This window comes from Sinocyclocheilus anshuiensis, unplaced genomic scaffold, assembly GCF_001515605.1.
Source record: "Sinocyclocheilus anshuiensis isolate Anshui unplaced genomic scaffold, SAMN03320099.WGS_v1.1 scaffold343, whole genome shotgun sequence".
Taxonomy (NCBI): domain Eukaryota; kingdom Metazoa; phylum Chordata; class Actinopteri; order Cypriniformes; family Cyprinidae; genus Sinocyclocheilus; species Sinocyclocheilus anshuiensis.
Window position 1 is genome coordinate 72,710 of NW_015549598.1, and position 25,147 is coordinate 97,856.

At 37.2% G+C, this 25,147-nt stretch overlaps 3 protein-coding genes and 1 pseudogene across 3 annotated transcripts; 3 read left to right on the forward strand and 1 right to left on the reverse strand.

Annotated features, from left to right (window-relative positions):
• Window positions 1-9,988: 9,988 nt before the first annotated feature.
• LOC107658530 (GTPase IMAP family member 8-like) lies at window positions 9,989-12,095 on the forward strand (annotated as a pseudogene).
• Window positions 12,096-15,274: 3,179 nt separating this feature from the next.
• On the reverse strand, window positions 15,275-17,023 carry LOC107658577 (GTPase IMAP family member 4). The gene is made up of 2 exons (XM_016447166.1): window positions 16,958-17,023; window positions 15,275-16,418 (listed from the first exon to the last, which is right to left on the reverse strand). Exons 1-2 carry the CDS (start codon window positions 17,004-17,006, stop codon window positions 15,655-15,657), a joined length of 813 nt encoding a protein of 270 aa, XP_016302652.1. The 5' UTR covers window positions 17,007-17,023; the 3' UTR covers window positions 15,275-15,654.
• Window positions 17,024-17,153: 130 nt separating this feature from the next.
• Window positions 17,154-19,447, forward strand: LOC107658575 (uncharacterized). The gene is made up of 4 exons (XM_016447163.1): window positions 17,154-17,234; window positions 17,391-17,961; window positions 18,042-18,133; window positions 18,723-19,447. The coding sequence occupies exons 1-4, from the start codon at window positions 17,225-17,227 to the stop codon at window positions 19,277-19,279; spliced, it is 1,230 nt and encodes a 409-aa protein (XP_016302649.1). The 5' UTR covers window positions 17,154-17,224; the 3' UTR covers window positions 19,280-19,447.
• Window positions 19,448-21,023: 1,576 nt separating this feature from the next.
• Window positions 21,024-23,938, forward strand: LOC107658576 (GTPase IMAP family member 8). Its single transcript, XM_016447164.1, has 4 exons — window positions 21,024-21,050; window positions 22,206-22,785; window positions 22,873-22,916; window positions 23,068-23,938. The coding sequence occupies exons 2-4, from the start codon at window positions 22,238-22,240 to the stop codon at window positions 23,700-23,702; spliced, it is 1,227 nt and encodes a 408-aa protein (XP_016302650.1). The 5' UTR covers window positions 21,024-21,050; window positions 22,206-22,237; the 3' UTR covers window positions 23,703-23,938.
• Window positions 23,939-25,147: the final 1,209 nt, after the last annotated feature.

Below are 25,147 nucleotides of genomic sequence, written 5' to 3' on the forward strand. Positions count from 1 at the left end.
CATTAAGCTTTGTAAACACGCTAACCGAACAAGCAACAGATACAAAAACTATAAGGACCTTCTCAAATCAGAAACCGTGGGTGGACAGAACAATCCGTGCTGCAGTAAACACTTAATTATCAGTATGGCACTTAATATACAGACATTGTCACGTGCACACAGCAATTTCTGTAATATTTTATTTATTTACTTGTTCTACCTCTATTGCTGCTATGTAACTACCCTGTACAACCTGTTTGCACATTCTTCTCTTGTACATTCCTGCTCATCTTAATATTTATTAAGTCTACAGTATACTGTCCTGCGCATTTTATTTTATTCTTATTTTTTATCTTACTTTTTCCATACCTATAATTATATATAATTTTCAACAAATATAAGTTTGTTTTTTCAGCCTTTTTGAAAAGTTTTTTTGTTTTCCTTGTTTTCCCCTGGGCTATGGAAATTGCTTCATGGAAATGGAGTTCTGCAGGCTTGCCGCGGCTATGGCCCTCGATGACGCCACCATTAATTCTCTGTTCTGGCTCGGGGCCAATTACCATCGCCCCGTGGACCTCCCAGACACCACGGGACTGAGCTGGAGGGAAGGAATCCTCCGGCCTCGATGACGCCACCATTAATTCTCTGTTCTGGCTCGGGGCCAACTATCATCGCCCCGTGAACCTCCCAGACACCACGGGACTGAGTTGGAGGGAAGGAATCCTCCGGTGTCTGGAGAGCGTCCTGCCCCGAGCCAGAACCAGCCTGCCGTCCGCGGCTCACGCAAGCCCGCCGCCGTCCGCGGCCTACTCTAGTTCACCGGCCGTTAATATGGCAAGCCCAACGAACATTAATATGGCAAGCCTGCTATGCGTTCATGAGGCCCCAGTGTCGGCTCCAGCCCCAGAGCTCACTCCAGTGTCGACTCCAGGCCCAGAGCTCACTCCAGTGTCTGCTCCAGTCCCAAAACTCACTCCAGTGCCAGCTCCTCGAAAGCGCTTTGCTGTGCCTGCTCCTCCAGAGCACCCTCCAGTGCCAGCACCAGGAAGGGCTCCTGATCCCCAGTCAAGCCCAGTGTCGGCTCCAGCCCCAGAGCTCGCTCCAGTGTCGGCTCCAGTCCCAGAGCTCGCTCCAGTGCCCGCTCCTCGTAAGCGCTTTCTAGAGCGCCATCTAGTGCCCGCTCCTCCAGAGCGCCCCCCAGGATTCCTAGATTTCCCCAATAAATTTTTTTTGGGGGGGCGGGCCATATACCCGTGGCCGAGCCAGCTAAGGCCACGGAGGATCCGCCATGGCCTCCTGAGTCCCTTGATCCGCCATGGCTCCCTGATCCGCCCTGGAGGCTCTCCTTGTCTCCGCCCGCCCCCCCCTCCCTGATGGTACTGTTACGGCACGGGACGCGCCGTCCGGGAGGGGGGCGATCTGTCACGTGTATGTTCCTGTTGTCCTTATTTGGTCCTTCCAGTTCCTTTTCCCATTATTAGTATCACCTGTTCCTTGCTATTAGTTATCCACATCACCTGTCTGCCCCTCGTTATCTACCCTATTTAGTTCTAGCCCGTTCAGTTCTCCCTGGTCTGGAATTGTATGTTGATGTCTTCTCCTCGTGCTACGTGTGATTCCCTGTGACAAGAATAAATCCCTTTGTTTTGTACTCCTGGTCTCCTCGTTCCTCATTCCGCGCTCCTCACACTACCACCGACCGTGACAGAATTCCAGACCAAAAACAAAAGTAAGCAGCGCCCCTTCTCCTCGTTTTTCCTTTTTCCCGTTTTTTGAAAGTTTCTCGTTCCTCGCTCCGTGCTCCTCACAGTAGCAACCTGTGACAAAAATCTGTTCATATAGAATTTGTAGTTGTGATGCTCATAAATTTTTGGTGCGTGCTCGTAAATTTTTGCTGGTGCTCCTAACTTTTTGAAGTTGGGCGCACCAGTGCTATCAAGTAAAAAAGTTAATTTCGAGCCCTGCAAACAAAGATAATATACATACAAATGCCATAAAATCCACATTTTTTGTCTCATTTTCTCATGCAAATCTGTGAGAAAACCTTTTAGGTGCAACTAAACGAAAAGCACATTACCAAAGGTCTCAGACATTTGCATGTATATCCCTGTATGTAAATGTACCCCCCAAAGCGTAGGACTGCGTAGAGTGAAAGAAAGACGCATGAATGAGAAAGCACAGGATGTGCTTGGTGTTAAAAAGATGGTTAAGGCAATAAAAATGAACTCAATGCAGTAATCACAAGTGTGGCACAAGTGTGTTGCAGAAAGCTGAATCAGTGAATACTTCACGGAATTAACTAACCAAATCCATCAAAGCAGATTCTGATTTATCATATGACTCACTGAATGAACTGCAAGTTCCATGTTAATGCATCATTATTTATAAGAGAGCCATTAGGCTGCTCTTGCTTGCTTTGCCACCAAGAAAGCAAAATATATGCTCTCTCTTTCTCATTTTTATAGACATTATTTTACATTAGAAAATGTAATATTCTCATCTCAATCTGCACCACCATTACCCTGAAATGGTTGGGTAGCCACAACAGAGACAGACAAGGATGATTTGATTGTGTGGTAGAAGGACAATATCTGTAATGATGGTGGTCGCAAATGGCACAAACAACAGCAAGGTGCTCAGACTGTTCAACTACACATTGTCCTGCTTTGAGCTTCATATGCATTTGACTGCCTCTGAAAAATACCACAATCTTAACTCCCATAAAACAAAATCAGTCAATGGCATGTTGTCTATTACAGTTCAGTACAGGGGTTGGAACCACAGTCTCCTTACTGCTGGTATCTGTGTGAGCAACGGAGGAATTCCTGGAGCTGTTTTGACATTTACACATTTTATAAGATCTACATGAGTTATCAGCTGATAAAAGTACCACCACATGGACCCCAATACAAAAAGAACATTTAGCCCGGCACAAAGCTGTTTTGGATGTTCAGTAAGTTTGCAAAATATGTGTCATAAGACTGTCCAATCAGGTTGTGATTGTAGCAACCCTTTGCTTTCTATCTTTAGGTTCACTGTTAAAAATGATAGTGTGAACACTAAGCTAACCACTAAATATATTTCCTTTTTATTTTTTTTGGTCCGGACCAAAAGAACCAAGAGAACTGAACTACAAGTGTAAACACATCCTAACTGGGAACTGAGATTGCAGCAACATGTATTTAACTGGCCATCTAACAGATATGCCAGCAGTGGTGCTATACAAATAAATAAAGAAGCTTAAACTTTACTTTTAGTTGTACCTGACATTATTGCCTTTTGTGTTCATGTACACAGAAATTAAGTATTTTTTTCTGCTAAGTATTCCAAAGTCATTTAAATTATATATTAAACTGTACAAGACAAACAAAAGTGTTTTGGTGTAATGATGAGTAACCCACTCCCAATGGGAAGGGATCTCAGCTACAATCTCTACAACAGCTCTGGTTGCATCAGCTCAAATCAGTTTACATAACACCTTTGACTGTTAGGCTTTAACAGCATGTTTAATGAGACTATGGATGACAAATGTCTGTGAAAAGTGCTAACAGACTCTCAAGAGTGTTACACATTTTAACAAAAAACAGGGCACGGTAAAAGTGTTGATTGGTCACAAAAGAGTTCACGGAATTATTGCATTATAAGCCAAGCACAGAGGACACTAGAGACAAGGCTGAACTTTGACTCAGTCTTTTGACTTTTTTTTTCTTTAGACACTTAATTTTACATTGAAGGAGGAGACATCATTATGGATGCCAAACAGTTGTGATAAGTGCTAATAGCCTCTCTAGAGCATTACACATTTTGTCAGATAATTAACATGGTCCAAAAAAGGTAAAAGTGCTGATTGGTCACAAGAGAATCATTATGTCATTAGTAAAGTGCAGACAACACTGAAGACCAGGATGACCTTTGACTTTCTTTTCCTTTTAACGCATACCTTCATGATGGAGTTTGACAGGATTACTAACATTTTTTGTCCTTTTCTTCTTAGATATGATGAAGCCGACGATTACCTCTCTACTGTACCTACCTTCTTTTCTCTAGGACTCTCATACACACAGCATTCACAACAGGGTTCCCACACCTATTTACATATGAATATCAATTATTTTTCCATGATTCCATGATTTTCCATTTTGAAAGATATGGGTCTACATAAATGTGACAGAATTTCCACACTGCAAAAAATGCTTTTCTAGCTTAGATTTTTTGTCTTGTTTCCAGCTTCCAAATCTATATGATGAAATTTCATAGGGATGCACAATATTTTTGAAACGTTATCGGAATCAGCCGATAAAGGCTTAAAATTTAAATATCGGCATCAGCCCGATATGAAAAATGATGCCAATATACCTTGCCGATAAAATGAGTAACTCACACTTGCTCAAGGTGTGCTAGCGATAAGATAAAGTCAGCAGTGTGGTCATTCTTGAAGCGACTATTTGCCTGAATGTTGGTTAGACTGACTCTTTTGGATCGCTGCATTTAATTTGAGAACGCAAGTACAGAATTACGTGGCAGCCTCCCCCGGGTCCCAATGCCCCTCTGGAAAGGCATTTTATTTATTTTAGGGGGCACTGTACACCTACTTGTAATAAAATGTAAGTAAAACACAAATAACATTAAGATACTTGTGTTTCTGATTAAATAAAGCAGTAATCAATGTCATAAAATCACAAGTCTGTTTTGATTTAAAGGTCAGAAGCTATAAAAAAAATTAACAACCATGACACTTCTAAAATTAAATAATTGTATATATACTGATTTATTCATTAATGTGTAATGTATTTTTTTTTTCAAACAGATAATGAAAACTTAAATACAAGGTCTAAAAGATGTTTAGAATTTTTACAACTCTTTTGCTTGGGGGATTGCTCAATTGTTCAGATAATTAACTTAATTATTTAAAATAAAACCAATAAGAAAAAATAATAAGACTAAATAATGATTTTAAAGTTATTAGTAAGCTGTCAGTAAATCTGGCCATAAATATTTTACAGTTGAGCATAGAGGCATGTATATTTACTATAATAACTATAAATTTATATTACTTTTCCAGGTCTGGAAACCAGAATATTAAAACAATAAATCAAGGTTTTCCATGACTGTGGGAACCCTGACATTAAAGGTGAAGGGTGTCATTTTTTCTGATGGTAAAATATTTCATCACAGTTATAAATATATGGACCATAGACTGTAAAAAAAGATGGATGTGTCTTTTTTTAGTTTGGCTCACGTCCAATTTGTTTACATAGAGAGGGCATAGTTTACTTCATCTAGCCATCAGGGGTGATCAAAATGTTTTGGCTTAATTTTGGCTTCAGGATGTGTGAGGCACACTTGATAGAGACTAAGGCCCTGTCCCAAATGGTGCTCGCCAGCACCCCCTTTGCGACCGCTATGTGCCCTCGATGCGCAATTCTGCCGAGCCCGCACTGAGGCGAGCTCCGCAGCAGACTTCTACCCGACAGTCAAAGCGGCATTACGTCATGAAAGTGTGGACTCAGAGGAAGACCACGAGGGTTTAGAGTGCAATTTGGGACAGGGCCAAATATAAATTAGCCATTCATGGGTAAGCACTGTGGGTATATGGAGCTCTCAAAACAATTAACTGATTTTAGGCATGCCAATTTATAGCTCGGGGAAAAAAAAGTAACTATTATTATTTTTGCAATAACATTTTGGCCACTATTGGTACAGAAATTACGCACTTCACCTTGCAATACTTGAGGTGATAGTTCACCCAAAAATGTAAATTCATATCAAGCATTTTTTTTTTCCTGGAAATCAAAATAAGATATTTGTAAGAATTAATTTTCATTTAAAAAAAAAGAAAAACAATGGAATATTTTTCAAAATATCTTCTTTTCTGTTCCACAGTAGAATACAGACATTAGTGTGCATAAATGTTGACTGAATTTAAATTTTTGGGTGATTAAACTATCCATTTGACTTTTTTAATTGTCCTTACTTTATCCGTTGGCTTGCACAGTGCTGGGTCATTCTCTTGAGTTCCTTCTTCAAGATCACTGAAGCTTTTGTTCCAAAGATCTCATAAAGGCCTGTTGCTGGAGTCCCAAATGAGGGAAAATGATTACCAAATATATCAGAAACTCAAGCAGGAGTTCTTCAACAAAAAGTCTTGCACAAACGATAATACAATGTACAACACAATGTTTTCTGGAGTACAGTGTCATTTGAATCATTTGAATTTATGAGTAAATACAACTTACACATATTTTTATGCACACAGAACGTTTTTCTTATTAACATTGCACTTTTAATCTATTAATTACACCATCCATGGAGCATGCGACAACTACAAGGCATTGTCAGACAAAACAACAACGACATAAAGGGTTCAATATTCGCTGAATGACATTATTTCAAGTTTACAAATACATAGACTAGTTTTTAGAATAAACTGTTTAAACGAGATTTGTTTGTAAAACAAATCTCGCCCTTAAAATATATTAACGTTAAACCAGTCGCATGAGCTCTCCGTATTACAGGACTAAAGGGCTTTAAATATGAGCTAAATGATTCTTGTCAAGTTAAAAGTTTTCAAATTAGTGAAATTAATAGTACCTTTGACAAAAACCATCAAGTAAGTCTCAGGACACTGCTCATTGAGTTCATGACACCTACTTTATGACAAGGTATATATATCGGACGGTCAGTCAAATGTCCAGTGTTCGTTAATTAACATTCATATACGTGTATAAATATACAAACACACGAGTTTTGACTGTATAAAGTGTTTTAAAGAACTTTCTACCTGAAATGGGAGATTATAAATAAACCAAACACTGACGCGATCTTCTCAGGGTTGCCAGGTTTTCACAACAAAACCCGCCTAATTGCTTCTCAAAACTGGCCCAAAATCCACCCAATCGCTACTCAAAACTGGCCCAAAAATATCCCAATCGCGTTTTGAGGGATTCCCCCGTTAAAAAATCGCGTTCCTGGGGGTAAAATACACGTTTTTATCACGTAATTGGGGTCGCTTCAACCAAAAAAACAAAAAAACCCCCGCGGACTTGGCAACACTGGATGTTCCCCTCAAGTGCAACAAGTATGCTGTCCTCGCGCTTGAGGAGATTAAACCTGTCGCGAGAGCTCCCCCTAAAGGCAGACTACATGGCCTGGTGCACTAATTAGTTTGGTCCACTTCAAAAGACATTTAAAAAAATGGCACTCCCGTCATATCACTTGCCTATAAAAAATATTTTATTCTATATATGACAGGCCACCTTTCATTGGGTAAGCTGAGGTCACATGACCAGTCAAATACTGGTGGTAACCATGGAATAAATAAATCAGGAGTGGCAGTAAGAGTTACAGAGTTAGAAAGTCACTCCACAGAACATGATATAATCACATAAAAATGCAAAGTGTAAACAAATTGAGGCATTTGTTTACAACTGAAGGTTGCACTTCAGAATTTGGTTTATAATTAATATTATTTATTTATTTATTTATTATATATCCCCAGATTACAATCCAATTCAGCATCTATTGAAAGTGCTGGACCAACAAATCCAATCCATGAAGCCCGACCTCGCAACTTGCAGCTTAAACGATCTGCTGCCAATGTCTTGGTGCCAGATACCACATGACACATTCAGAGGTTTTGTGGACTCCATGTCTAGGGTCTAGATCAGTGGTCACCAACCTTTTTAGGCCCAAGATCCCTGACCTCGGCCTTTATGAAAGACAAGATCTACCTATTGAAGAATTGATAGAAAAAGACATCCCATATTGTACTTCAAATTTGAGGCCTTTTACTTTGTATTTTAAGTAGTGATGTGCCGATCATAGCTGATTCAGAATTCAGATTTTTTTTTCTTTCTTTCTTTCTTTTTTTTAAACTAGCAAATTGGCTACCAGGTTTTGGCAATAAAACTAGTCCAATCGCGTTTCGAGGGGGGTACCCCTGTAAAAATCGCATTCCGGGTGTAAAATACACATTTTTCGGCGGGGATCTTCCAGTAAAATTCACATTCCAGGGACTAAATATCACGTTATTGGGGTCGCTTCAACCGAAAAGAAAATGCCATTGTCATCGAAACTTTTCTCAAGACAGTTCCCTTTAGTGATACATTAATATAACCCCAGAAATTGCGATCGACGGGTTGGCGACCACTGGTCTAGATCCACCAGAGCTGTTTTGGCAACACAAGTGGGGCCTACATGATATTAAACAAGTGGATTTAATGCTGTGGCTGATCAGTGTACCATTAATCTTATTTTATTAATTTCCATGAATTTCTCAATTATTTGGAAGACAAAATAATGATTTTAAAAATCATTCCAAAAGAGATCACAAATAGTATAATCTACAATTAAGGACCAGATTTATTAAAGGGGTCATATGATGCTACTAAACAGAACATTATTTGGTGTAATGAAATGTGTTTATGCGGTTTAAAGTAAAAAAAAAAACACATTATTTTCCACATACTGTACATTATTGTTTCTCCTCTATGCCCCGCCTTTTTGAAACGCGTCGATTTTTACAAAGCTCATAGGTCTGAAAAAGCGAGGTGTGCTGTGATTGGCCAGCTATCCAGTGCGTTGTGATTGGCCGAATACCTCAAGCGTGAAACGGAAATGTTACGCCCCTCACATACTGTTGATGCTGTGTCCCGGCCGGAGCAACGAGACAAAAACTTTAAAACCCATTACAAACGAGACATTTGTTGCATCCAGTGGGGACATAATTACTGATTATAATGACTTATACTGTCTTTTTACGCATTGCGTTGCATTGCATCGCCTCCATTTGTGATCAGAGAAATGACAAACAACAAGTGCTACTCCACACTGCCCAAAACTCGCGTTTGAATCATCAGTGGCAAATCCTTTAAATGAAGGAAAAATTGAAATCGCATCATATGACCCCTTTAAACAGGGCAAATTAGCACTAGGCTGCAATGCCATAAAACCACTGATAGGAGTGAAAAGTTGTTAATAAACTGTTAGCAAATCTGTCCCTAGATATTTACAGCTGGGTACAGAAGCATGTGTATTTACTATATAATAACTATAAATTTCCATGATTTGTCCAGGTCTGGAAACCAGTTTTCAGTGACTGTGGGAATACTGACATTAAAGGTTAAGGGTGTAGTTTTTTTCTGGTGGTAAAATACTTCTATCACAGTTATAAATATAGACTGTCACTGTGTAAAAAAAAAACAACAACAAATAAACAGACGGTGGAGTGTATAACCTATACTGCAACTAGCCACCAGGGGGCAATCAAAATGTTTTGGCTTCAGGATGTGAGGCACATTTATAGAGACAAATTTAAATTAGCCATTCATGGTTAAAAACACTTTGGGTACATGGTGCTCTCAAAACACTGAACTGCTTTTAGGCATGCCAATTTCTAGCTCAGAAAACTAGAAACTATAATTATGTTTGCAATAACATGTTGGCTACAGAAATTACACAATTCACCTCATAGTACTATAGATGTCAACATTCACCCAAAAATGTACATTCATATCAAGCATTTTATTTTTCCTGGAAATCAAAATAAGATATTTCTAAGAATTAATTTACATTTTATGGAAAAAAAGACTATGCACACACACACACTCACTTTAAATACAAGTTTTTAAATAACTTTGTACCTGAAATGGAAGATTATAAATAAACCAAATGCTGAAGTGATGTTCACCTCAAGTATTTCTCTCACTCTCTATACACATCTATACATACTCTAGCCATTATGTGCATGTGAATACACACAGAATGTAACTCTCAGTGTAAAGTGAGTTTAGTAAGCACATTCAGAGGTGATTATTGTTATCCACCCCTTTACCTTGTTCACAAAAAAAAAAATCAACCCCGCTGGATTTTCACTTTCAGTTACTGCAAACGCTTACCAGAAATTCTCTTTCAAAAAAAAAAAAAAAAAAAGCTTTCAAAATCAGGAAAAACCAAAGAAGTTTTGTCTGCTTTTTTGTGAAATATTTAAAAACTTTATGCTGGTTTCAGTATGTCAAAAGGTAAGCTTCTAAAGTGTTTGAATTTTACATAGATAAGGCTCAATAGTGGGGAATCTTTGAAACATTTATACATTTGAGCATGTTTCAGAGACTCACTGATGTTATCTAAAATAGAGTTAGATTTAGAGCTCAGCTTTAACTCAACTGGTACTGTGTGGTACTAGCAATCCCAATGTCTTAGGACTGATTCCAAGTGAACACACATATTAATGTGAATGTATTTTGAACTGAAAATGTTGCTCAGTAATTAATGTTAGGTCATTAGGTGTGCTTTAATCTTAATAAATGCTTTTTTTAACTTCTTTACAGGAGATGGCCACACTGAAGAGTTCTGTGGAGGCATTTTTCTGCTGGGTGCAAACAGCTGGTGTAAATGTCGGGTGCGAAATAATATTCTTGGCTTTGAACATTTCCTGCCAGAGTAGTCCACATTTGATGAAGAGGTATCAGTGGAGATAGGTGTCCAATGGATTACTGTTATTAATGAGCCGCAGACTGTAATTAAGACGTATATGGAGACATCACCTAGGTGTCCATGCATGATTTTGTTTGTTCTGCAATGTAGCCATGTTTCTCAGAGGGATGTAGAAACATTTGCACATCTTCAGCAGATGTTCGGAAAGAAAATGGAGGAAAATACTCTTGTAGTTATGGTCAGTAGCAATGAGAAGACATCAGCAAGGCCAAACAAAGTAGCAAATGATAACCTGGAACGGGTTCTCTATCAAAGTGGAAGGAAAGTGTGTGATTTTAACAAAAATTTGAGGCAAAGTGACTTAATCAAACAACTTATGACATGTTGGAAGAGTGTGCCTAATTTGCACATATACAAGCATGAAAGGTAAGACTAAAAATCTGAGTTTATCCTCATGATTGTATCCATTCCAGAAACAACGTATCGATTGATTCATTTATTTTCTCCTCAACTGCAGCTCATCCCTGTCTGTGGAAAGGGAGACATGGAGACCACAGGAAGCAATGACACAAGAGCATACATCAGGTAACATCCATTATTATATTATAACCTATTATTCAAAATAATAACCAAAATATAATATGCATTTCTATCATACTATAATTCCACATTAAGAAAGAATTTTCTAGACTTAGAGGAGAACTTTTCACATAATAAGAGAAAACCGTCAACAATTACTTCCAAGACTATCACAAGTCTTTCTCACAATTTCAATAAAATCTCAGCTAAATGCTTTCGCCCTAGTGACATATTTAAATCAGTTCAATACGTAACACAAAAAAAAATTCTAAATTTAAAACATAAAAACATATATAAGTTCCATGAGAATAGAGATAAAGTGATAGCGCTGCACTGGTATTGAACTTTCCTGGAGTCCAGTGAAAAAAGTGCTGGGTGAAAAAATTACTCTTTTGGACCTATTTTACAGTTTGTGTGTTAAATTTCTTTTGCTATTTTATTTTTTTATTCAAGGAGGTAACCATGCTGCTATCAAGAGGAACAACACTTTAACCATCGTGCTTCTGGGACAGACAGGAAGTGGAAAGAGCTCCACCGGAAACACCATCCTGAGAAAACACCATTTTGAATCATATGCCAGTTCTGTGCCGGTAACACAGATGTGCCAAATGGCAGAGGAAACTGTTTGTGGAATCAAAATTAGGGTCATTGACACCCCAGATTTCTTTGACGAAGACCTAAAAAAACAACAAGAACAGATAAAGAAGTGCAAAGAGCTCACTCAGCCAGGGCCTGACGTGTATTTACTGGTCATGGAGCTTGGCCGTTACACAGATGGAGAGAGAGCAATAGTTCAGAACATACAGAGAGCGTTTGGTGCAGAAGTGGTAAAAGAAACCATCGTTCTGTTCACTAGCAAGGAGAAATTACGAGGGAAAACTGTAGCAGAGTACATTAAAAACACTGACACACAACTGCAAGAGCTGATCAGAACCTGTGGCTCAAGGTGTCATGCATTTAACAACAACGACCACAATGTTTCACAGGCTGAGAGACTGTTAGAGATGATTTTGGAAACGAAGAAGAAAAATGGAAGTACTGACATTGTAGAACACTACTCATTTTGTAAGGAGTCAGAGAAAAAAGACTGCAGAATTCAGTAGACACTTGCAAACGATTCCTGTGGTAATTCTTCAAAACTGATTTACTGTCTTATGTTCTGAGATTGTAGTTTGATTTAAAAACATTAGTTCATTTTTGCTAGAATCAAATAATATACAGTACATCAGTGTTATGCTGCATGTATTACAAGTACAAATAAAGAGAAGTATATTCTTCAAAAAGCCTATTCATGCACTACAGTTTCTTTTGTCAGATAGAAACAACTAGGTCAAACAATTGAAACAGTGAAATATCTGGACCCTGAAACTCAGTACTATGAATGGCATAGAAAAAATGTTATCATTTGCACACCAAAACACCATTTTCATGTGCTAGTCAGAGGTAAAATATTTAAAGAATGTGGTCCCACAAGTCTGCATACATGTTTGTGATGTTTCAAGCTACAAAGTTTTTTTCCTTTTAAGATGACGGCAAGAGAATGCAAACTGGTTATCTCTGCCTATAATTAATGTTCCTTCTGCGAAAATACAGTTTCTTCCTTGTAAGAAAGAAGCTGAAGAATTTCTTCCTTCTAAAAAAACATCCTGCATATCTGATCAACAGAGAAGACATACAGGTGTACTGTTTCCTTATTGTTGTTAAGCTTAGCAGAGTTCACATTATTTGAAGAAAATGTCTTCTTGTATTCTTGTATATATGAGGACTTTCCATAAACTGGGATTTTAAAGGGATAGTTCACCCAGAAAGAAAACATTGTCATCGTTTACTCACCCTCAAGTTGTTCCAAACCTGTATGAGATTCTTTATTGTGCTGAAAGCAGAAGAAGATATTTTGAAGAACGTGGGTAACTGAAAAGTTGATGCTACATAAATACTATAGAAGTCCAATTAAATTAAATTACATAAATACTATAGAAGTCAATGTCATCAAATGTTTGGTTTCCCACAATCTTCAAAATATCTTCTTTTGTGCTTTCTTGTAAATTTCTCATTATGCTATATCATTACTAAATATTTAATTTATCCCAAATTATCCATTAATAATGTTGTTCACTCAAATTGATGTGAGGTGAATAAGCTCAGATTAATGAGGCCTACAATCAACCAGTTACATAAAGAAATACAAAACTTGTGCTAACTGAAAGAAAAGAGACTGAATTCAAGATTTGGTCATAACATAGCATAATATGACATTTACAAGCCCAATTCCAGAAATGTTGGGACATTTTGTGAAATGCCATAAAATCAAGAATATGTTATTTGTTCATTCTCTTTAAACTTTATTTAATTGACTAAAGTACAAAGAAAAATGTCCAATGTTTGCACTGACCAACTTAATTTTATTTTGAAAATATAAACTAATTTTGATGGCTGCATCACACTCCAAAAAAGTTGGGACAGAGACATGTTTAACACTGTGTCACATCAACTTGCCTTTTAATTAAAATGTTTAACTGTTTGGGAATTGAGGATACTAATTGCTAAAGTTTTGCAAGCCAAATTTTGTCCAATCTCGCTTGATACAAGACTTCAGATGCTCAGCAGTCTGAGATCGCCGTTGTCTGATTCTCCTTTTCATGAATGGTCATACATTTTCAACAGGAGACAGATCTGGATTGATCAAGCACGAAACCACGCTGTTGTAGCACATGAATGAGACCTGGCATTGTCTTGATCTAATAACCATGGACTTCCCATGAAAGATGTCATCTTGATGACAGTATATGTCTCTGTACAATTCCAATCCATTATATGCATCCATGTAAATGGTATCTTCGCACATATGCCAGTCACCCATGCTGTTGCTCTGCTGCAGCCCCATACCATGACAGACGTTTGCTTTTGCATCTGTCGCTGATGAAAGTCTTTGGTCTTTGGGACTGAGAATACTATGTCCATTTTAGTACTCCTGAGCCCATGTGGCTATATTTAACACAGCAGCATGACTGGTTTCTTATGCAGTGCCATCTGAGGGCTCAAAGGTCATGCACATAGCAAATGAGGTTTCCTGCCTTGCCCTACACAGAATGAGATTTCATTGGATTCCCTGAATCTTTTCACAATTTTATGTATGGTAATTGGTGAAAGACTTTTGACACTTCTCTCATGAAATTTGGCACAAAGTGATGAGCCATGATCCAGCTTTGCTTGCAAAGACTGAGATGCTTCTTTTATACCCAAACATGATACCCTCACCTATTACCAAGTCACCTGCTTACTGAACTGTTTCAAAACAGTTTAATTTTGATATTCAATAACCTTTTCACTTTTATTTTGCCTGTCCCAACTTTTTTGGAGTGTGTTGCAGCCTTCAAAATCAAAATTCGTCTTTTACAAAATAATTTAGGTTGGTCAGTGAAATCTTTTCTTTGTACTTTTTTAATAAAAGTTAAAGAGAATTAACAAATCACAGATTCTTGATTTTATTGCATTTTACAAAATGTCCCCACTTTTCTGGAATTGGGGTTGTACAAGCAATTTTAAAAGGCCAGTCATTTTTGCCCGGGAACACCAAATTAGGTAAAGGATTTACAGCACAACACAAAGGTTAAAAACATGTTTTCTAAGAACTAACAGGAAATTCCAGCCAGGTGGAACTCAAAAGGTCAAATGTGTTCATGTTGCTCAAATAGTAAAGCAAATGTGTGAACTGATAAAATATATCTTGAATAAAAAACACCTTGAATGCAAATTAAGCTGCATAAAAAGGTGTGGCAAATGCATAAATGTACAAATGCAATTTTTTTTCTACCCAGTCAAATGCCAAAAAATTCTTAGATATATATATTTTTTTAATGGTCAAAAAGGGATGTGCTATGCAAAAATAATAATAATGTTGGAAAATAAAGGAAAAATTAAAATAATGTATTAATATGCCAAATTCTAATACATTATATATAAACACATCCAGAGCTTTCACAGTATAAACATTTTACTTGTATTTAACACTTTTACAATTTTACAGAGGATAACTGATTCTTAGCATATCTTAAAAGACAAAGGAAAAACTACTGTTTATCCCACTGTTCTCAATGTCTTAAAATGAATATGCAAATGTTATACATTATTATTCAGATTACTCTTAAGAAATTTAATCTTCAGGAAGAAAGAATTGTAAAGACAGTGGTATATTAATGTCAACCTTTATAAAGACACTTTTCTTTCATGATTTTGATGTAAGTAATTACAGTACATCAGGCATATAATTAACTGCTAATCTAATGTATACAATCACTATATATGTACAAATATTACACTTACTAGTGGAGTCCCTGCTTGAATTGGATTGATTGGTAATATCTGCTGTATCGGGTTAAAAAGTCTTAAAACTTAGTATTTAAATCAAAGGTACATATCATGAACGTGTTAGTATAAATAAAGTCTCTAAAAACAATTCAGAAACCAAAAAGTGCTATAGAATACAGTGCCTTCATATTAGATTCACAAGCTTCCATGTGTAATTATTCATTATGCTATGTGCTGCAGAGTCGAATAACATCATATTCCACAACTGTGTAACATCACATAAATGAGCTGTGTTTATGTTCAGAAGTAGTTTTCATATTACACATCTTTCTAAGATGTCTGATTTAAGTCTCTTTAGTAACCGTAAATGCTGCTATCAAGACTGAACTGTTCGCGAATGCCTTCCATCAATACTTGTTGGAACAAAGCAACTCTGTCGTCAAGAATCCCAAGAAAGCTAAACTGATATTCCAGTAGCTCTGCGGCCACTCTCTCCACATTCTGTTGCTGAATCTTTTCTTCCGCTTCTTGAAACATTTCCTGAGTGAAGCATTCTCCCCCATTTACTGCCACCATTTCATCAATTTTCACAATTAATCTACTCACTTGAGCTCGATTATTCCTGCCAGTGTTATTAAAAACAACATATCTACTACCACAACTCTGGATGACTTTACGGAGTTCTGCATGGCCGTTTTTCACATAGTCTTCAATTGTTTGGCCATTGAGTGCATCTCCATGAGTGAAGACCACTATCATGTATTTTGAAGCTTCTTGTCCGAAGAGCTCTTGCAGGGCCTGGACTGATCTTTGCTCCTCTGTAGTGAAACGGCCAATCTGTAGCACCAGCAGGAACACATGAGGACCTGGTGCAGAAACCTGAATACATCTCACTATTTCTCTTTTGATGAGGTCTTTTGATTTGCTGGTATCCAAGATTCCAGGTGTGTCAATCACATAAATCTCTCTTTGGTCACAGACCATTGCTTTTTTGCACCGCTCAGTGACAGAGTTTGCAGAAGGGCTTGATTCAAAAACATTTCTACAAAGGATAGTGTTTCCCACAGCACTTTTTCCCACTCCAGTTTTCCCAATCAATACTATGCGAAGTGCTGGACCTATCAACACAGCAAAGGATGAAAAAAAAAAAAGATAATGAAACATGTACAGACAAAATCAACTGCCTTGGATGGATTGTATAAAACGGAGTTTTGCGTTTTAAGCCTGGCCCATGATATTGTATCATATTAATATACATATATGCTTTATGATGCAAATCCATAATTTTTTTTGATGTACATCAAAAGTATATGAGTCATATACTCATCACAAATTAATACTCATTAATAAACCCCTCCAACTGTATTAATAAGTCATATATTACACTTATCTGTCCTTTAGCTTTGAAGTTAAATTATTGTATTTTGAATGCACATTTTATGTTTTTACAAAAATTACTCAAACAATAATTGACAGATTCCTTGTTTGCTTTCACAGAATATTTGACAATAGACTTTAGACATTAGACACTTTCCATTTACTCACAAAGTTCTAAACTATTTAAACATGATAAATGTTTGAGCAGTTTTGAGCTTTCAGCAGTTTACTAGAAACCATACTATACATTCAAGTAAAAAGTTTTACTTCCACAACTTACGTCGTGGAATATTAGAGCGGCAACAACACCGGCACTTAGAACAGTCCATTTCCTTCAGCAACAGTTTCTCTCGTCAACGATTGAAACTGTTTTCTGCGTGTCCCTATTAGTACCAGTTTTTCTTGTGACGCCACCAGTTTATTTATTTTTTTTTGTTGCATATATCTAGCTTTTACTTTCGTTTGATCACTATTTTCCTGCTTCGCCTCATGACAGATATAACCACAGGTGTTTCTCGCAACCTGGAGAACAGACTGGAAATTCAACATGCCAAAAGGTAAAACATAGTTGTTAGTTTGAGAGTTTTTGATCGGCTTTTTAAAGATTTTGCTCTTTTGCTAATTTTCTTTATATTCTCTGCCACTTTTGATATGTTTACTTCAAAATTGTCTATTGCATTTAATTGTGAGAAAACCATTTTCAATCTTCATAGGAGAAAATAAAACTGCACAAGTTTCAGACGATGACACTGTTGTCACCGTGGTGCTGCTGGGACAAAACAGCGCTGATAAGTGCCTGATAGGAAACACCATGCTTGGGTATAACTGCTTCCAGCCAGGAAAGTCCATGTATCAGAAGGCTCTAGGAAGAATGAGGGACGAGCTGCTCTACATTATAAACACCCCAGACCTTTTCTGGAGAATATGCCAAGAACCAGAAGCTAATGCTATAGAGGAGATGAAGCCATCATACACGGGTCCACGCATGTTCCTCCTGGTTCTCCACGATAAACAGCTGTCCCAGGAAGAGGTGGAGATGTTTACCCAAATGAAGGAGAGATTTGGAGAGAAAATGACAAAAAATATTACTGTAGTGTTGATCGACAACAAAGAGACATCAAGACAGTCCTGCAACATAGTGGATATAAATCTAAAAAAGATTGTACATGAATGTGACGAGAGAATTTGCGTCTTCAGCAAAGATACAGCAGACTCAGATCTGGTCAGACAGCTTCTGATACATATTACGAAAACGCCAGAGAAAGTAGAAGCTGATCCTGGCAGGTAAACTTCTACAAATTAGAAACATTTGGTATTGTCTCTTGCATTTTTCACAAAGCTTATTTTTATCTTTTTCCCTAAAGTTCATCATTATCCTGTAGATTACATGAAGACATGAATAAGTATGTTCATCAGAAGGAAAAAGATGACTCAGAACAACCAAAGACAATGCCAGGTAATGCTTACTTATGTTAAATTATATGAAATTATTAATATTCTAGTCCAACTCCAAATGCTGCGCTGAAAATGTTTTTTAATGAAAGCAAACTTACGTTCAAAAGTTTGGGGTCAGTACGTTTTATTTATTTTTATTTTTCTAATTAATATTTTTTTATTCAGCAATGCTGTATTAAAATTATAATCACATTGATCCAAAATTCAGAGTAAAGACTTTTACAGATTTCAATTTCAAATAAATGCTGTTAGTTTGAACTTTCTATTGATCAAACAAACTTGAAAAAAAAAAAAGTATCACAGTTTCCTCAAAAATATTAAGCAGCACTGTTAAGCACAACTATTTTGAACATTGATCATTAAAAAAAAATAAATAGAATAATGTTAGGATCATGTGACAAAATTCAGCTTTGCCATCACATGAATAGATTCCATTTTAAAATATTCTGAAATAGAAAATTGTAATATTTCACAATACTGCTGGTTTTATTTTATAGTTGATCAAATAAATGCAGTCTTGGTGAGCATAAGAGACTTCTTTCAAAAAAACAATTAAAATTATTCATTCTAATTTTTTTATTATTTATAAGGGGAGGATGTGAATGTCAAGTCACTTGGAGGTGACTGCAATATCATCACCATGGTGCTCCTGGGAGTGAACAGCGATGACAAGTGCCTGATAGGGAACAGTATTCTCCAGCATGATTGTTTCATGGCTGGAAAAGCCACATGTGAGAGGGTTGTGGCTAGAGTAGCTGATCAGATGGTCTGTATTGTCAACACTCCTGACCTTTTCTATAAACCAAGCCCAGATCCAGTAGCTGACAGTATGGAGGAGATGAAGCCATCATACACGGGTCCACGTATGTTCATCATGGTACTGCAGGACAAAACTCTCTCACAGGAAGAGATGGAGATGTTCGCCCAACTGAAGGAGAGATTTGGAAAGAAACAGCTTGAAAACATGCTTGTTGTGCTCATAGGTAACGAAGAAAATAACTTAAGAGAGACCTTTGAAGCTGATAAGACCCTCAAAAAGATTCTAGATGAGTGTAAGGAGACGGTTTATGTTTACAGGAGTAATGTGAAAAGCACTGAGCTGGTCGGACAGCTTATAGGACAAAAGAACATGCAAGCAGGAATCTGAGAAAAACTGAATATACCAGTTAGAAATCAGCTCAGTCCATCTAATATGTTCTGTGTGATTGATATTGTGCCATAAAACAGATTTTACTAAATACAAAAGAAGAGTTGTAATCCTACAGTGTAATGTCTATGTGTAACCAAAAGATGCAATAAACATATGCAACACAACCGCCAACAATTCCTACAATACAATCTCACTACCATCACAAATCTGAAATCAATCACTGTTCAAACACAGTTTCCAGTAACAGACTGTAATAGACGGAAACTGGAGTTGGAAGTTGTTATTTGCTAAAAACTGCCAAAAGCTATTTTCACTAACTCCACCCACCATTGCTTGGATATTTTACCTTTAGTACAAATAACATAAATGTTAATAATGTTAATCACAAATGTTTCCTTTGGCCACTCTTACTCATTTTCCACAGATAATCAAAGCCCAACTAAATTATACAAATTATTTTAGATTACTGCGTTAAGACAAACATTTTTGCAAAACATGCAATGAAGAAATAAAGCCAAGTACAGCTGTTATCTAGCATACTAGTGACTCAACGTGTTATACCAGATTTTGGACATGCCCTTTATTCTCATGCATTTAAGACAAGTGTATTTTTCACTTTCATCTACTTACAACTGTCATTGAGTGCTAGAGACACGTTCGACTCTTACTCTGCACATCATTTGTTTCTTGTAATACAAGTCAGCATGTTACAATGTAAGTAAGCCTTTTCTTCGATACATTTGAGTGAATTTAGTAATTGTAAAAATTCAGTGTTTTGACTTAGGTGCAATAATGGCGTCAATCTAATACTCGAGCTCAATTCCAACTCTATTCTTGTAAAATTAAATCACAAGAGTACTGAAAGGGATTTTTGGATTAGATCAGGGTTGTGGATTAAAGTTTCAATTTAGCATAATACAAAATCCAGTTTTCTCTTGACAAGATTTCAAAAGCTATGAATTATTCTTGTGATTTGTTATAGTGGAGAATGCAAAGGTGGAGCAATCTGGTGGAGGTGACAAGATCACTTTGGTGCTGCTGGGAAAGAACAGCAATGATAAGTCTATGATAGGGAATACCATATTAAAGGCAAACCGTTTCATAGCTAGTAACAACACATGTACAAGAGCTGAAGAAAGAGTAGATGATCAGATGGTCTGTATCATCAACACTCCAGACCTTTTCCACAGGCCGCAGCCAGATAGAGAAACAGAGGAGAATATAGAGGAGATAAAAGTCCTATATCCAGGGCCACGTTTGTTTCTTCTGGTTCTGCAGAACAAACAGCTCTCACAGGAAGAGATGGAAATGTTCAGCCAGCTGAAAGCGAGATTTGGTGAGAAAATGGTGGAAAATACAATTGTAGTGCTAGTTAACAGTCAGGAGAAAAAATCGGAAGAACCATATTACCACGCGGATGAGAATCTCAAAAAACTACTAGATGAGTGTGGACGGAGAATGTGTCTTCATGACAAGAAAAATGATAACGAGCTGACCAATCTGGTAGTGAAAGAATGGAAGAGAATACATGAAATGCAGGTTAAAGAATCAAGCAACTCCGCAGCTGCTGAGAGGTAAGACACACGTATGACAGCAGTGATTAAATCAATTAAAAAATAAAAGTCTCTGTACATAACTATAAATCCCTTTAGGCCTATAATTTAACCTGTAATATCATCTTAATCCTGTAGGATATATGAGGACATTGATGCGTATGTACAAATGAAGCAAACAAATGAAGCGTCATGGGTGTCTGAAAACAGCAAAGGTATATCTTATAAATTTCTCAACTTACTTTTCTCTGTCATCTAAAAGAATCATCATCATCAACATGCTGTTTTTTTCTTATGTGCGTTTCACATCAACCTATCAAGTGATCTCAATACACGTGATTAAAGTTTTACTTTTTTTACTTTTTATTATTTTTCATTCAATTTGTAAGCAGTAATGCTTATTTCCTATTTAACACATATTTACCACAAACAGCATAATGATTAAGGATATGTGCTGTTCACAAAAGTTACAGTTGACTACAATTTACCAAAAGTACAAGATCATGATGAAACGTCTCTGATAAATCAATGGTTATCAGGTGATATGTTCTGATAGGGTTGCAGACAGCTGAGGGACAAAAACATGCTAAATGCGAATAATGATAATGCAAGTCATGTACAGTAACATATGAAAGCGACATAAATGCTATCAAAGAGTGCGTGTTCAACAATTTGGGATACATCAACATCTTGGTGATATCCCCTCATCATCGAAACTATATGAAAATATGACCTGATTACATTCAATAGAAATTATGGACTTGGTATTGTGTTGGATCACCACTTGATGTCCAATGTGAAATCTGCAACTTTCAGCAAAACCAGGTGAAAACAACCATGTTAAATTACCAGTAATATTGTCCTACCAAGTTTGCCGCACACATCCTGAAAAGTTAAGACAAAACATTTTGATAGCCATCTGATAGCTGGCTGCAGTATAGGTCATTAACCCTGCCCTCTCCATGTAAACGAATGGGACATAAGCCAAACTAAAAAAAATCTAATTACACTTTGAATAATTTTTTCCCAAAGATGGTTTCCATCATTTTAGGTAGTTCTTATCACGCTGATGTATGGTCAAGTGTTCATTTTTCTAATAAGTTTGCTTTTAATTAGTTATTTGAAGCTATAAAAAGAGGTGTGGGGTCTAGATTGTGAGCTTGCAGTTGGGTCTGCAGAAGTTTGGGGGGACTCGGGCTCCAAAAGACGTCACTGGCGCAAGATGACAGTTTTCTGTAGTGGAAGGAAGTGGAGACGTGTCGTCCATCTTTTTTATAGTCTATGTGTCCTACATTATTTTAAAAACAATTACATTCTGCATTCAAATTGTGAAGTATGTTTTTTCAAAGATTTGTTCGAATTTATCACAGAAAAGAGCGTTCAGACGTCTAGAAGTAAGGACATGATGACAGTGGTCCTGCTGGGGAAGATAAGCAACAACAAGTGTCTCGTAGGGAACGCAATTTTTCAAAAAGATCATTTCCGATCAGAGAGGGTCCGCTGTGAGAAGATCGTGGATAATGTTGGTGGTGAGAAGGTCTGTATTATCAACACTCCAGACCTTTTTCATAAACCAAGCTCATCAGATCCAGAAGCTGACCGAATGGACGAGCTGAAGCCATCGTACGCAGGTCCACGTGTGTTCCTCCTTGTACTCCAGGACAGAATGGTGTCACCAGAAGAGATGGAGATGTTTACTGATGTAAAGAAGAAGCTTGGACAGAAAATGGTTGAACAAACAATTGTGCTGGTTAACGGTGATAAAAAGGTATCTTCAGCTTCAATGGACACACCATTGTCATTCAAAAAAGGCAACGACATAATCCTGAATGAGTGTGGAAGCAGACTGTGTGTTTACAGCAAACACATGAAGAATACTGAACTAATCAAAGAACTGATGAAATACAAAGAAAGCATGAAGAACCAAACATCAGAAACTACAAGAGTAAGGTAGGCAATATATAGTTATGAGCAGTAGGAAATAGGAATTTAATTAATTTACATATAACCCTATATTAATCTCTCTTTCAATTCCAGAGGGATGCATCTCAATAAGGTGATGCAAACACCAAATAAAACAGGTGAGTTCAATCAGTCAACTAGAAAACATTTTAAAATAACATGTCACCTATATACTGTACATACCAGCATATAATAACAGTTTGGTACCTTTGCACTGAAACTGTTAGCATGGACTGTATCATCTAACTAATTCTAACTATACAACATCAGTTAAGGTGGATCAGCCAAAACCTTTGACCATCGTGCTGCTGGGACAGACAGGATGTGGGAAGAGTGCTACAGGAAATACAATCTTAAAAAAGCACCATTTTGAATCACATGCCAGTTCTGTGCCAGTAACAAAGGAGTGCCAGATGGCAGAGGACACTGTTCATGAAATGAGGATTAGGGTTATAGACACTCCAGATTTCTTTAATGAAGACCTTAAAAACCAGGAAGAACAGATAAAGAAGTGCAAAGAGCTCGCTCAGCCAGGGCCTGATGTGTATTTGCTGGTCATGCAGCTTGGCCGTTTCACAGAGGGCGAGAGAGAGGTTCTCCCACATCTGAAGAGAGAGTTTGGCGAGGATGTGACTTTAAAGACTCTAATTCTTTTCACGGGTAAAGAGAAGCTGAAGAACAGGACTTTAACTGATTACATCAATGGTAGCGACACAGAACTTCAGGAACTGATCAAAACCTGTCATTCAAGATGTCGCGCATTTAACAACAACAATGAGAAATCCAGTCATCAGGTGAAAAAACTTCTGGATCTCATTTCTGACATGCAGGAAAATAGTGCCATAGCAAGCCATCACGGTCATAGAAAGAAGCATAAGGAGAACAAAGAATGCAGTATCTTGTAAGTTTAAGTGTGTGTATGTGCACAACTATAATTGGAGAACCTTTTCTAAAAATGCATAAGTTTTATTATGGTTAATCTACAGTTGGTATAATTGTGTAAGGTGTAATATTAGGGACTGTTAGAAGCATATTTAATTGTACCTTTATTTACTGTGAACTACTAAAAATGTCTTGGATAGTGGATATGTAATGGTGATTATACTGAAAAGAAAGTGAAATATTTAAATAAATAATAAAAAACCCACACATGAGTCCATAGTTTCATCATTTAATTAAAAATACACGTGATAAAAAAAAAAATCTCCATACCTATGCAATGACTCTTTCAGGAATCTTCAAAACATCAAATATCCAAGCCAGCAGGCCTGCAACCACGAAACCGCCAAAAACAAAAAAAACGTACCACGTGTTTGCTACGCTAGTTTCATAGCGCCGTGTAGTTTTTTCACACCCACATAGCTGTGATGACGCCGATTCAAAAAGTAACAAGTGATCGACTCATAAATAACGAATCGATTCTTTAAAAACTGATTCAGCGTGAATGCCCAGTGAAGTCCCAAATAATAAGTGTAGGCCCATATTGTCACTTTCATTACGTTTTATTAATAAGGCCATCTGTTGTAATTTCGGTGCAATCCAAAATGTTTTTACTTTCATACGTTCATGGATCATTACGAATCGGACAATATTCAATAAGCCTGAGAGTTGACTCGAGAACCGCCCTTACCGAATCATGATGTTTCAGGATTGCGTTTTTCAAAAGTACAGGTGCATCTCAATAAATTAGAATGTCGTGGAAAACATTCTAATTTATTGAGATGCACCTGTATTATAAGCCTAAGTAGATCCAAAAAACCATTGGCCTCTCTCCCAGATCGCTTTTGAGAACTGGTTCAATAGATTCACTGAAAGATTGGACTCAAATCAATTTCTTGAGCTTCATCCAAACGCAGTGTCTATATTGTCTTACGAATGGAAATGTTTCTCTTGAATGCTATTTCTGAGAGTTACTTAAGAGAAAGGACTAATTTTCCGTTTTACAAAACATAAGTCAAAAATATTCTGTAAAGACAATTGTGCAAACATGAAACTAGTATTTTTTTTCTTTTTAATTGCAAATCTGGCTCCCTCTAGTGGCCAAATTAAGTTTACATTGTTCCAAACAGAATTCTCAACACTTTATTACATTTTAAGTTTTATAAGTGACGTGACATGTGGCCAAGTATGGCTACCCATACTCAGAATTAGTGCTCTGCATTTATCCCCTCCTAAGTGCACACACACAGCAGTGAACACACACCCGGAGCAGTGGGCAGCCATTTTTGCTGCGGCGCCCGGGGAGCAGTTGGGGGTTAGGTGCCTTGGTCAAGGGCACCTCAGTCGTGGTATTGAAGGTGGGAGAGAGCGCTGTACATTCACTCCCCCCACCTACAATCCCTGCCGGACC

Coding starts and splice junctions, on each gene's coding strand:
- LOC107658577 (XM_016447166.1), bottom strand. CDS start 17,006: ATGGACTGTTCTAAGTGCCGGTGTTGTTGCCGCTCTAATATTCCACGA. Junction 16,419..16,957: donor CCGCTCTAATATTCCACGAC/GTAAGTTGTGGA, acceptor CTGTGTTGATAG/GTCCAGCACTTCGCATAGTA.
- LOC107658575 (XM_016447163.1), top strand. Junction 17,962..18,041: donor GTAGAAGCTGATCCTGGCAG/GTAAACTTCTAC, acceptor TTTTCCCTAAAG/TTCATCATTATCCTGTAGAT. Junction 18,134..18,722: donor ACAACCAAAGACAATGCCAG/GTAATGCTTACT, acceptor ATTATTTATAAG/GGGAGGATGTGAATGTCAAG.
- LOC107658576 (XM_016447164.1), top strand. CDS start 22,238: ATGATGACAGTGGTCCTGCTGGGGAAGATAAGCAACAACAAGTGTCTC. Junction 22,786..22,872: donor TCAGAAACTACAAGAGTAAG/GTAGGCAATATA, acceptor TTTCAATTCCAG/AGGGATGCATCTCAATAAGG. Junction 22,917..23,067: donor GCAAACACCAAATAAAACAG/GTGAGTTCAATC, acceptor ATACAACATCAG/TTAAGGTGGATCAGCCAAAA.